Genomic DNA, 14525 nt, shown 5'->3' with positions numbered 1-14525 from the left:
AAAACCATGAGAAAAAGGTTTAAATTATGTTTCAACTATACTGTATCTGTGAGATGAAAAAAGATTTACTGAATGTACTTAACAAACTTACACTTTTTGCTGAGTTTTTTACATTTTTTCTTGGAAGTTTCATCTGTTCCATCATCTGCATTTTTAAGTCTAAACAATAAAATCATGTTAAGTTTGAAAATTATCTGGCACTGTATGAAAACATGATAAACACAGTACAGATCATGTTTCATAGGACAACTTGTGTTACTGTTTATACCACAACACAAAATTATTACTGAAACAAAAAGTGTATAAGTTAATCTAAATTACAACACACTGCTTAGTATTCCACAAGAACAGAGAGAGGATATGAGTTACATCAACATGGCTTAACAGTCATCTGACAAAAAAATATATATGATAAAATATAAAGAAATTTAAAATCAGTGTACATCGCTTAAACTCCCTGACATGATTCACAGAAATATTCTTATAATACAATAAACATGCATCAATGATACTGAAGTGTACAAAGTACAGAAAATTTAACAAGACATGCTCCACATGTCAAGGGTCTATTTATGAGAAGCACAAAAATTATAAATAAAAAGTATCCCAATATACCCTGCCACACTGTAAAAATGAAAGTATAGAAAGTTCAATTGTGTAGTTAATACTAAAGTATATTTACACAATTTACAAAATTGATGTTTTAATTAAACAAGTTTACAAAGTTTCTCAGCAAAAACAAGTTCATATATTCTAGAACGTGTTTGAACTCTGAAATCAAAATTAACAAATTAGGTTATTCTTAAACATTGGAACTTGGATTTTCATATAATGAAACACCAAACTTAAAAGACATTACATTACTTGAATTCTAATTAACTGTTGTTTTCTTGAAATTTATGCATATTTATTCAAGAGCTATGTACAAACATCATCTCTAATTTTAAAGAGACACACTGGAAAGAAAGCAGCTGGTGTACACCACTCCTGAGCCACTGTAACAAGTAGTAGGACTTGACTGTCACTCTTATAATACACCCACAGTTCCAAACTGCAGGATACTTTTTTTTTCCTGCTCTGTAACAGTAACAGGGTATGAACAAAAGAACTTTAGATCAGTCTGGCATGCTAAACAATGACCTATATTCAACTCATTTGAATTAAACACATATTACAACCTGAAGGAAGAAAAAAAAGAAAGAAAGAAAAGGAGGGAAAGAGCTATCAAACAAGATGCCAGCTAAGATCAAACTGATTAGCTCAGTCTATTAAACAAGATACCAGCTAAGATCAAACTGATTAGCTCAGTCTATTAAACAAGATGCCAGCTAAGATCAAACTGATTAGCTCAGTCTATTAAATAAGATGTCAGCTAAGATCAAACTGATTAGCTCAGTCTATTAAACAAGATGCCAGCTAAGATCAAACTGATTAGCTCAGTCTATTAAACAAGATGCCAGCTAAGATCAAACTGATTAGCTCAGTCTATTAAACAAGATGCCAGCTAAGATCAAACTGATTAGCTCAGTCTATTAAACAAGATGTCAGCTAAGATCAAACTGATTAGCTCAGTCTATTAAACAAGATACCAGCTAAGATCAAACTGATTAGCTCAGTCTATTAAACAAGATACCAGCTAAGATCAAACTGATTAGCTCAGTCTATTAAACAAGACACCAGCTAAGATCAAACTGATTAGCTCAGTCTATTAAACAAGATGTCAGCTAAGATCAAACTGATTAGCTCAGTCTATTAAACAAGATGTCAGCTAAGATCAAACTGATTAGCTCAGTCTATTAAACAAGATGCCAGCTAAGATCAAACTGATTAGCTCAGTCTATTAAACAAGATACCAGCTAAGATCAAACTGATTAGCTCAGTCTATTAAACAAGATACCAGCTAAGATCAAACTGATTAGCTCAGTCTATTAAACAAGATACCAGCTAAGATCAAACTGATTAGCTCAGTCTATTAAACAAGATACCAGCTAAGATCAAACTGATTAGCTCAGTCTATTAAACAAGATGCCAGCTAAGATCAAACTGATTAGCTCAGTCTATTAAACAAGATGCCAGCTAAGATCAAACTGATTAGCTCAGTCTATTAAACAAGATACCAGCTAAGATCAAACTGATTAGCTCAGTCTATTAAACAAGATGCCAGCTAAGATCAAACTGATTAGCTCAGTCTATTAAACAAGATGCCAGCTAAGATCAAACTGATTAGCTCAGTCTATTAAACAAGATGCCAGCTAAGATCAAACTGATTAGCTCAGTCTATTAAACAAGATGCCAGCTAAGATCAAACTGATTAGCTCAGTCTATTAAACAAGATACCAGCTAAGATCAAACTGATTAGCTCAGTCTATTAAACAAGATGCCAGCTAAGATCAAACTGATTAGCTCAGTCTATTAAACAAGATGCCAGCTAAGATCAAACTGATTAGCTCAGTCTATTAAACAAGATGCCAGCTAAGATCAAACTGATTAGCTCAGTCTATTAAACAAGATACCAGCTAAGATCAAACTGATTAGCTCAGTCTATTAAACAAGATGCCAGCTAAGATCAAACTGATTAGCTCAGTCTATTAAACAAGATGCCAGCTAAGATCAAACTGATTAGCTCAGTCTATTAAACAAGATGCCAGCTAAGATCAAACTGATTAGCTCAGTCTATTAAACAAGATAGTCCAGCTAAGATCAAACTGATTAGCTCAGTCTATTAAACAAGATGTCAGCTAAGATCAAACTGATTAGCTCAGTCTATTAAACAAGATGCCAGCTAAGATCAAACTGATTAGCTCAGTCTATTAAACAAGATACCAGCTAAGATCAAACTGATTAGCTCAGTCTATTAAACAAGATGCCAGCTAAGATCAAACTGATTAGCTCAGTCTATTAAACAAGATACCAGCTAAGATCAAACTGATTAGCTCAGTCTATTAAACAAGATACCAGCTAAGATCAAACTGATTAGCTCAGTCTATTAAACAAGATACCAGCTAAGATCAAACTGATTAGCTCAGTCTATTAAACAAGATGCCAGCTAAGATCAAACTGATTAGCTCAGTCTATTAAACAAGATGCCAGCTAAGATCAAACTGATTAGCTCAGTCTATTAAACAAGATGCCAGCTAAGATCAAACTGATTAGCTCAGTCTATTAAACAAGATGCCAGCTAAGATCAAACTGATTAGCTCAGTCTATTAAACAAGATGCCAGCTAAGATCAAACTGATTAGCTCAGTCTATTAAACAAGATACCAGCTAAGATCAAACTGATTAGCTCAGTCTATTAAACAAGATGCCAGCTAAGATCAAACTGATTATCAGTCTATTAAACAAGATGCCAGCTAAGATCAAACTGATTAGCTCAGTCTATTAAACAAGATGCCAGCTAAGATCAAACTGATTAGCTCAGTCTATTAAACAAGATGCCAGCTAAGATCAAACTGATTAGCTCAGTCTATTAAACAAGATGCCAGCTAAGATCAAACTGATTAGCTCAGTCTATTAAACAAGATGCCAGCTAAGATCAAACTGATTAGCTCAGTCTATTAAACAAGATGCCAGCTAAGATCAAACTGATTAGCTCAGTCTATTAAACAAGATGCCAGCTAAGATCAAACTGATTAGCTCAGTCTATTAAACAAGATGCCAGCTAAGATCAAACTGATTAGCTCAGTCTATTAAACAAGATGTCAGCTAAGATCAAACTGATTAGCTCAGTCTATTAAACAAGATGTCAGCTAAGATCAAACTGATTAGCTCAGTCTATTAAACAAGATGCCAGCTAAGATCAAACTGATTAGCTCAGTCTATTAAACAAGATACCAGCTAAGATCAAACTGATTAGCTCAGTCTATTAAACAAGATACCAGCTAAGATCAAACTGATTAGCTCAGTCTATTAAACAAGATACCAGCTAAGATCAAACTGATTAGCTCAGTCTATTAAACAAGATACCAGCTAAGATCAAACTGATTAGCTCAGTCTATTAAACAAGATACCAGCTAAGATCAAACTGATTAGCTCAGTCTATAAAACAATATGCCAGCTAAGATCAAACTGATTAGCTCAGTCTATTAAACAAGATGCCAGCTAAGATCAAACTGATTAGCTCAGTCTATTAAACAAGATACCAGTTAAGATCAAACTGATTAGCTCAGTCTACTAAACAAGATACCAGCTAAGATCAAACTGATTAGCTCAGTCTATTAAACAAGATACCAGCTAAGATCAAACTGATTAGCTCAGTCTATTAAACAAGATACCAGCTAAGATCAAACTGATTAGCTCAGTCTATTAAACAAGATACCAGCTAAGATCAAACTGATTAGCTCAGTCTATTAAACAAGACACCAGCTAAGATCAAACTGATTAGCTCAGTCTATTAAACAAGATGTCAGCTAAGATCAAACTGATTAGCTCAGTCTATTAAACAAGATGTCAGCTAAGATCAAACTGATTAGCTCAGTCTATTAAACAAGATACCAGCTAAGATCAAACTGATTAGCTCAGTCTATTAAACAAGATGCCAGCTAAGATCAAACTGATTAGCTCAGTCTATTAAACAAGATGTCAGCTAAGATCAAACTGATTAGCTCAGTCTATTAAACAAGATGCCAGCTAAGATCAAACTGATTAGCTCAGTCTATTAAACAAGATGCCAGCTAAGATCAAACTGATTAGCTCAGTCTATTAAACAAGATGTCAGCTAAGATCAAACTGATTAGCTCAGTCTATTAAACAAGATACCAGCTAAGATCAAACTGATTAGCTCAGTCTATTAAACAAGATACCAGCTAAGATCAAACTGATTAGCTCAGTCTATTAAACAAGATACCAGCTAAGATCAAACTGATTAGCTCAGTCTATTAAACAAGATACCAGCTAAGATCAAACTGATTAGCTCAGTCTATTAAACAAGATGCCAGCTAAGATCAAACTGATTAGTTCAGTCTATAAAACAATATGCCAGCTAAGATCAAACTGATTAGCTCAGTCTATTAAACAAGATACCAGCTAAGATCAAACTGATTAGCTCAGTCTATTAAACAAGATACCAGCTAAGATCAAACTGATTAGCTCAGTCTATTAAACAAGATACCAGCTAAGATCAAACTGATTAGCTCAGTCTATTAAACAAGATACCAGCTAAGATCAAACTGATTAGCTCAGTCTATTAAACAAGATACCAGCTAAGATCAAACTGATTAGCTCAGTCTATTAAACAAGATACCAGCTAAGATCAAACTGATTAGCTCAGTCTATTAAACAAGATACCAGCTAAGATCAAACTGATTAGCTCAGTCTATTAAACAAGATGTCAGCTAAGATCAAACTGATTAGCTCAGTCTATTAAACAAGATGCCAGCTAAGATCAAACTGATTAGCTCAGTCTATTAAACAAGATGTCAGCTAAGATCAAACTGATTAGCTCAGTCTATTAAACAAGATACCAGCTAAGATCAAACTGATTAGCTCAGTCTATTAAACAAGATACCAGCTAAGATCAAACTGATTAGCTCAGTCTATTAAACAAGATGTCAGCTAAGATCAAACTGATTAGCTCAGTCTATTAAACAAGATGCCAGCTAAGATCAAACTGATTAGCTCAGTCTATTAAACAAGATGTCAGCTAAGATCAAACTGATTAGCTCAGTCTATTAAACAAGATGTCAGCTAAGATCAAACTGATTAGCTCAGTCTATTAAACAAGATACCAGCTAAGATCAAACTGATTAGCTCAGTCTATTAAACAAGATACCAGCTAAGATCAAACTAATTAGCTCAGTCTATTAAACAAGATACCAGCTAAGATGAAACTGATTAGCTCAGTCTATTAAACAAGATGCCAGCTAAGATCAAACTGATTAGTTCAGTCTATTAAACAAGATGCCAGCTAAGATCAAACTGATTAGCTCAGTCTATTAAACAAGATACCAGCTAAGATCAAACTGATTAGCTCAGTCTATTAAACAAGATGCCAGCTAAGATCAAACTGATTAGTTCAGTCTATAAAACAAGATGCCAGCTAAGATCAAACTGATTAGCTCAGTCTATTAAACAAGATACCAGCTAAGATCAAACTGATTAGCTCAGTCTATTAAACAAGATGTCAGCTAAGATCAAACTGATTAGCTCAGTCTATTAAACAATATGCCAGCTAAGATCAAACTGATTAGCTCAGTCTATTAAACAAGATACCAGCTAAGATCAAACTGATTAGCTCAGTCTATTAAACAAGATACCAGGTAAGATCAAACTGATTAGCTCAGTCTATTAAACAAGATGCCAGCTAAGATCAAACTGATTAGCTCAGTCTATTAAACAAGATGTCAGCTAAGATCAAACTGATTAGCTCAGTCTATTAAACAAGATGCCAGCTAAGATCAAACTGATTAGCTCAGTCTATTAAACAAGATGCCAGCTAAGATCAAACTGATTAGCTCAGTCTATTAAACAAGATGTCAGCTATGATCAAACTGATTAGCTCAGTCTATTAAACAAGATACCAGCTAAGATCAAACTGATTAGCTCAGTCTATTAAACAAGATACCAGCTAAGATCAAACTGATTAGCTCAGTCTATTAAACAAGATACCAGCTAAGATCAAACTGATTAGCTCAGTCTATTAAACAAGATACCAGCTAAGATCAAACTGATTAGCTCAGTCTATTAAACAAGATGCCAGCTAAGATCAAACTGATTAGTTCAGTCTATAAAACAATATGCCAGCTAAAATCAAACTGATTAGCTCAGTCTATTAAACAAGATACCAGCTAAGATCAAACTGATTAGCTCAGTCTATTAAACAAGATACCAGCTAAGATCAAACTGATTAGCTCAGTCTATTAAACAAGATGCCAGCTAAGATCAAACTGATTAGCTCAGTCTATTAAACAAGATGCCAGCTAAGATCAAACTGATTAGCTCAGTCTATTAAACAAGATACCAGCTAAGATCAAACTGATTAGCTCAGTCTATAAAACAATATGCCAGCTAAGATCAAACTGATTAGCTCAGTCTATTAAACAAGATGTCAGCTAAGATCAAACTGATTAGCTCAGTCTATTAAACAAGATGCCAGCTAAGATCAAACTGATTAGCTCAGTCTATTAAACAAGATGCCAGCTAAGATCAAACTGATTAGCTCAGTCTATTAAACAAGATGTCAGCTAAGATCAAACTGATTAGCTCAGTCTATTAAACAAGATGCCAGCTAAGATCAAACTGATTAGCTCAGTCTATTAAACAAGATGCCAGCTAAGATCAAACTGATTAGCTCAGTCTATTAAACAAGATACCAGCTAAGATCAAACTGATTAGCTCAGTCTATTAAACAAGATACCAGCTAAGATCAAACTGATTAGCTCAGTCTATTAAACAAGATACCAGCTAAGATCAAACTGATTAGCTCAGTCTATTAAACAAGATGCCAGCTAAGATCAAACTGATTAGCTCAGTCTATTAAACAAGATGCCAGCTAAGATCAAACTGATTAGCTCAGTCTATTAAACAAGATACCAGCTAAGATCAAACTGATTAGCTCAGTCTATTAAACAAGATATCAGCTAAGATCAAACTGATTAGCTCAGTCTATTAAACAAGATGTCAGCTAAGATCAAACTGATTAGCTCAGTCTATTAAACAAGATGTCAGCTAAGATCAAACTGATTAGCTCAGTCTATTAAACAAGATACCAGCTAAGATCAAACTGATTAGCTCAGTCTATTAAACAAGATGCCAGCTAAGATCAAACTGATTAGCTCAGTCTATTAAACAAGATACCAGCTAAGATCAAACTGATTAGCTCAGTCTATTAAACAAGATACCAGGTAAGATCAAACTGATTAGCTCAGTCTATTAAACAAGATGCCAGCTAAGATCAAACTGATTAGCTCAGTCTATTAAACAAGATGTCAGCTAAGATCAAACTGATTAGCTCAGTCTATTAAACAAGATGCCAGCTAAGATCAAACTGATTAGCTCAGTCTATTAAACAAGATGTAAGCTAAGATCAAACTGATTAGCTCAGTCTATTAAACAAGATACCAGCTAAGATCAAACTGATTAGCTCAGTCTATTAAACAAGATACCAGCTAAGATCAAACTGATTAGCTCAGTCTATTAAACAAGATACCAGCTAAGATCAAACTGATTAGCTCAGTCTATTAAACAAGATGCCAGCTAAGATCAAACTGATTAGCTCAGTCTATTAAACAAGATGCCAGCTAAGATCAAACTGATTAGCTCAGTCTATTAAACAAGATGCCAGCTAAGATCAAACTGATTAGTTCAGTCTATAAAACAATATGCCAGCTAAGATCAAACTGATTAGCTCAGTCTATTAAACAAGATGCCAGCTAAGATCAAACTGATTAGTTCAGTCTATTAAACAAGATGCCAGCTAAGATCAAACTGATTAGCTCAGTCTATTAAACAAGATGCCAGCTAAGATCAAACTGATTAGCTCAGTCTATTAAACAAGATGTCAGCTAAGATCAAACTGATTAGCTCAGTCTATTAAACAAGATGTCAGCTAAGATCAAACTGATTAGCTCAGTCTATTAAACAAGATACCAGCTAAGATCAAACTGATTAGCTCAGTCTATTAAACAAGATACCAGCTAAGATCAAACTGATTAGCTCAGTCTATTAAACAAGATACCAGCTAAGATCAAACTGATTAGCTCAGTCTATTAAACAAGATACCAGCTAAGATCAAACTGATTAGCTCAGTCTATTAAACAAGATACCAACTAAGATCAAACTGATTAGCTCAGTCTATAAAACAATATGCCAGCTAAGATCAAACTGATTAGCTCAGTCTATAAAACAATATGCCAGCTAAGATCAAACTGATTAGCTCAGTCTATTAAACAAGATGCCAGCTAAGATCAAACTGATTAGCTCAGTCTATTAAACAAGATACCAGTTAAGATCAAACTGATTAGCTCAGTCTACTAAACAAGATACCAGCTAAGATCAAACTGATTAGCTCAGTCTATTAAACAAGATACCAGCTAAGATCAAACTGATTAGCTCAGTCTATTAAACAAGATACCAGCTAAGATCAAACTGATTAGCTCAGTCTATTAAACAAGATACCAGCTAAGATCAAACTGATTAGCTCAGTCTATTAAACAAGACACCAGCTAAGATCAAACTGATTAGCTCAGTCTATTAAACAAGATACCAGCTAAGATCAAACTGATTAGCTCAGTCTATTAAACAAGATGTCAGCTAAGATCAAACTGATTAGCTCAGTCTATTAAACAAGATACCAGCTAAGATCAAACTGATTAGCTCAGTCTATTAAACAAGATGCCAGCTAAGATCAAACTGATTAGCTCAGTCTATTAAACAAGATGTCAGCTAAGATCAAACTGATTAGCTCAGTCTATTAAACAAGATGCCAGCTAAGATCAAACTGATTAGCTCAGTCTATTAAACAAGATGCCAGCTAAGATCAAACTGATTAGCTCAGTCTATTAAACAAGATGTCAGCTAAGATCAAACTGATTAGCTCAGTCTATTAAACAAGATACCAGCTAAGATCAAACTGATTAGCTCAGTCTATTAAACAAGATACCAGCTAAGATCAAACTGATTAGCTCAGTCTATTAAACAAGATACCAGCTAAGATCAAACTGATTAGCTCAGTCTATTAAACAAGATACCAGCTAAGATCAAACTGATTAGCTCAGTCTATTAAACAAGATACCAGCTAAGATCAAACTGATTAGCTCAGTCTATTAAACAAGATGCCAGCTAAGATCAAACTGATTAGTTCAGTCTATAAAACAATATGCCAGCTAAGATCAAACTGATTAGCTCAGTCTATTAAACAAGATACCAGCTAAGATCAAACTGATTAGCTCAGTCTATTAAACAAGATACCAGCTAAGATCAAACTGATTAGCTCAGTCTATTAAACAAGATACCAGCTAAGATCAAACTGATTAGCTCAGTCTATTAAACAAGATACCAGCTAAGATCAAACTGATTAGCTCAGTCTATTAAACAAGATACCAGCTAAGATCAAACTGATTAGCTCAGTCTATTAAACAAGATACCAGCTAAGATCAAACTGATTAGCTCAGTCTATTAAACAAGATACCAGCTAAGATCAAACTGATTAGCTCAGTCTATTAAACAAGATGTCAGCTAAGATCAAACTGATTAGCTCAGTCTATTAAACAAGATGTCAGCTAAGATCAAACTGATTAGCTCAGTCTATTAAACAAGATGCCAGCTAAGATCAAACTGATTAGCTCAGTCTATTAAACAAGATGTCAGCTAAGATCAAACTGATTAGCTCAGTCTATTAAACAAGATACCAGCTAAGATCAAACTGATTAGCTCAGTCTATTAAACAAGATACCAGCTAAGATCAAACTGATTAGCTCAGTCTATTAAACAAGATGTCAGCTAAGATCAAACTGATTAGCTCAGTCTATTAAACAAGATGCCAGCTAAGATCAAACTGATTAGCTCAGTCTATTAAACAAGATGTCAGCTAAGATCAAACTGATTAGCTCAGTCTATTAAACAAGATGTCAGCTAAGATCAAACTGATTAGCTCAGTCTATTAAACAAGATACCAGCTAAGATCAAACTGATTAGCTCAGTCTATTAAACAAGATACCAGCTAAGATCAAACTAATTAGCTCAGTCTATTAAACAAGATACCAGCTAAGATGAAACTGATTAGCTCAGTCTATTAAACAAGATGCCAGCTAAGATCAAACTGATTAGTTCAGTCTATTAAACAAGATGCCAGCTAAGATCAAACTGATTAGCTCAGTCTATTAAACAAGATACCAGCTAAGATCAAACTGATTAGCTCAGTCTATTAAACAAGATGCCAGCTAAGATCAAACTGATTAGTTCAGTCTATAAAACAAGATGCCAGCTAAGATCAAACTGATTAGCTCAGTCTATTAAACAAGATACCAGCTAAGATCAAACTGATTAGCTCAGTCAATTAAACAAGATGCCAGCTAAGATCAAACTGATTAGCTCAGTCTATTAAACAAGATGCCAGCTAAGATCAAACTGATTAGTTCAGTCTATTAAACAAGATGTAAGCTAAGATCAAACTGATTAGCTCAGTCTATTAAACAAGATGTCAGCTAAGATCAAACTGATTAGCTCAGTCTATTAAACAAGATGCCAGCTAAGATCAAACTGATTAGCTCAGTCTATAAACCAAGATGCCAGCTAAGATCAAACTGATTAGCTCAGTCTATTAAACAAGATGTCAGCTAAGATCAAACTGATTGGCTCAGTCTTTATCTTTTATATCTTTTGGCTGTTTCTGTGAAGTGTGTCTCTAATTAAAATTATGTTTTATGTGTCTTGGATTCACTTCATTTTCATTGTGTTACTCCATGATTCTACTATACTGTTAACAAAACAACAGCACGAAAATTAAAAACTTACACTATTTGTGTTGTATTTATGTCATCATCACCCAACTGTACATCCTGCAATAAGAAAGATACTGTAGAAGATTATCAACCATAACATGTCAAAATTTAGGGTAATTGTTCCAATTAAGATGCTTTTTGAAAAGATAAAAACAACGTTTGTTGTTAGAAGTTTAAGTCTTTATGATGAATTCTCTTTCAACTCACTTCTTTCTTTTGCACATGTTTACCAGGTTGGCAAATTTTTTCATCAGTTTCATCATCAGAGCTCCGAATACTAGATGCTGTGGATGTACTTACACGTGCTCTTTTTGAGCACTTGTGCTGCTTGTGCTTTGCCTTCTTTTCTTTGTGTTTCTTTTTCTTTTTCTTCTTAGCTTCTTTCTATGATATAAATATAGTCACATTAATACAAAGTTTTGGTACAAATAATTAATTTTATCCCCCCCAAAGGATAATATCATTAACTTTATGACTTTTAAATCATAAGTGGATGGATATTTAGTCACAAAACTTTATATCAGTGGGCATATGATAAAAGAAAAGGTACAAACCTTCTTATTAAACTCTCTCTATGAGGGTTGGGTCATTTTGACCAACCTTGCAACCACCAGATAATCGTAAAAGTATCCATAATAAAATGTTTAACATAGTTATACAAACTTTGGCAAGCCTTTAGTAATCATCAAAGGTTTGTGTTCCTAAAATTATGTTTTTTAATTAAGTACTTTTACTTCTGATATGTCTGAGCAAAATATGATATTTCATGTTAAGAATAAACATGCTATATTCCATCTTAGATTTCAACTTCCATTTGTTTAACCTCTAATACTTCCAGATTTCAACTTCCATTTGTTTAACCTCTAATACTTCCTAAATGAATATCAAATATGTCATTTGTGTATGTTATACTTTATCTATACTAACATTATATGGACTTCATTACTTTGATTGATCTTGAAACTACTTTAAAAATATGAAATAGATCTAAATTTCTCTATTTCTATAATGGCTACAAATTGTAACAGAAAATTAAACTTGTTTACTAGGACATTAAAAAATTATTTTTATATCTAGTATACAATTAACCTTCTTACTATGGACAGCTCAAAGTGTTTGTCCTGACATTTTAGTTATTTTCATAATTTAATTAAAGTTTTATTATAAAATTTACTATAAAATTGGCATTACATTATATACAGTAAAATCTGTCTGAGGCAGAACACATGGAAACGAGTAAAATTTTCGGCTTAGATAGTGAACATGAATTTCCTTATTATATATAATTTTTGAGCAGAACGTTATACTTGCTTGACTCAAGGGAAGCAAGACATTTGTGAATAAAGTTATTATACTGTTTATGATATATTTATTAGAATAAGAACAAAAATATACGTTCAAAATATAGATAAGTACACAAAATATTAATTAAATTTATTTGAAGAAAATGTTCAATTTCAACTGTTTAGTTTTTTTAATGGGCTTTCTCATGTGGTTAAAAGAGAATGCCAATTCTACAGCCTTTCCATAAAGTTCATTTCCCCCTCCATTTTTGCATACAATTTGATAGTGTTAATATAACTTAATACTTGCAATGAAGTAGGAATTTCTTTTCCTCACTATCTTTTCTGTTTTGTTCATCTTCTGAATCTCTCACACTGTTACCATCTTGCGATTCTATTATAGATTTTAACTTAATTTCATCAGTTTCTGTTACAACATTCTTGTCAACATTCACAGAATCATCTGCATTAATCTTCTCAATCAGAGTTTGGATTTTACTAGAACTGTTGTAACAAATAACTCCACAATTTTCACCATTATCAAAAATAAATCCACAGTTTTGAAAATACTTCATTATGCAATTTCCTTTTACACATTTGGTTAAATGACTTAAAAATGTAAGTGCATCTGACATGTCAATTTTCATGGTCATTTCAGATGCTCTCTTACAGTCATCCATGTTTGCAATAATATGCTGAGACATCAATTTCCTGTATTTCAATTTTATACACTGTATAAGTCCATTATCTAGTGACTGTAGAACTGATGTTGTACATGGAGATAGAAAGACTAAATGAACATTTGAAAGTTGAACTTTCGGGTGACGAGTTGCATTATCTAGGAAAAGTAAAATATTCCTATTTTCTTGTTCTATTCTTTTGTTTAATTTGTTCAAAAATTTCTTGAATATAGCACTTGTCATCAACGTTTTATCATTCGCTTTTCATTCCACAGGAAGTTGATTTTTCCTTAAATTTTTAAACAGAGCAGATTTTCACTTTTACCTATTACCCCTGATTTCTCTAGTTTTCCCATCAGCAAATGCAACCAAAAGTACAGTCAACTGTTCTTTCAAATAACGACCTCTGGAATAATGATGGCATAAAAAAGAACAGAATATATTTTACCAATACTTACTGTAACAAAATGTCCGAGAATTTATTAATATTTAATCAAACACATATTTTCCACCTTATTCAGGTTCTAATCCTACTTGTTGATAGATAAGGTAGATGAAAAATAGTTTTCTGTCCACATTATGCAGGTTCTGCCACATAGAGGACTTTTTATAAGAGAAATCTTAAGATAATGCTGCAAAAGTTTGACATTTCTGGCTTGTACAGGTTTCCACCTCATGCAGTTTCCAGTTTATGAATCAAATCTTAATATGTTTTAATTGCTCAATTCAGAATAAAATATCAAAACAAAAGGTTAAATGTTCTTTTTTGTATGTGTCACATGCCATTTCTTCTTGTTTTAATGGTCAGTTTATACTGCATTATACCTACAATAAGTCTGTAGTGGTTAACAAATTAGAAACCTAAATTTTGAGAAACAAAATAAAACTTCCTAACTTTTGCTGAGATATCAATATATTTAGCAAACTTACTACAGTTGCCCCTCCAACCTGTCCATACTTTTCACACATCTTGTTTCTCATGCCTACATCTACAACTTTAAAATCTACCTAAATCACGCATTCATTTGTAACTGGCTTGAAAGGGAAAACCAGAGTTTTATTAAAAATGTTTAAATCTGTTGACTAAGTCATTGTTCTCAATAGAAGCAAGATTTATTTTAACCA

General features: G+C 33.2%; 1 protein-coding gene across 2 annotated transcripts in view; it reads right to left on the bottom strand.

The window, feature by feature from the left end:
* The window catches only part of LOC143222467 (uncharacterized), a 67410-nt gene that overhangs the window by 6101 nt on the left and 46784 nt on the right, over positions 1-14525 (bottom strand). For both annotated transcript variants that reach the window (XM_076449029.1, XM_076449030.1), the window contains exons 10-12: positions 11645-11821; positions 11451-11494; positions 92-159 (exon numbers count right to left, since the gene is read on the bottom strand). In XM_076449029.1, coding sequence (XP_076305144.1) covers positions 92-159; positions 11451-11494; positions 11645-11821 — 289 coding nt within the window. The remainder of the gene's footprint in view (positions 1-91; positions 160-11450; positions 11495-11644; positions 11822-14525) is intronic.

The sequence above is a fragment of the Tachypleus tridentatus genome, chromosome 8 (genome assembly GCF_004210375.1).
Source record: "Tachypleus tridentatus isolate NWPU-2018 chromosome 8, ASM421037v1, whole genome shotgun sequence".
In the NCBI taxonomy this organism is placed as follows: Eukaryota; Metazoa; Arthropoda; class Merostomata; order Xiphosura; family Limulidae; genus Tachypleus; species Tachypleus tridentatus.
The sequence above is the reverse complement of the archived record's forward strand: the minus strand, read 5'-3'. Positions and strand labels throughout refer to the sequence as shown.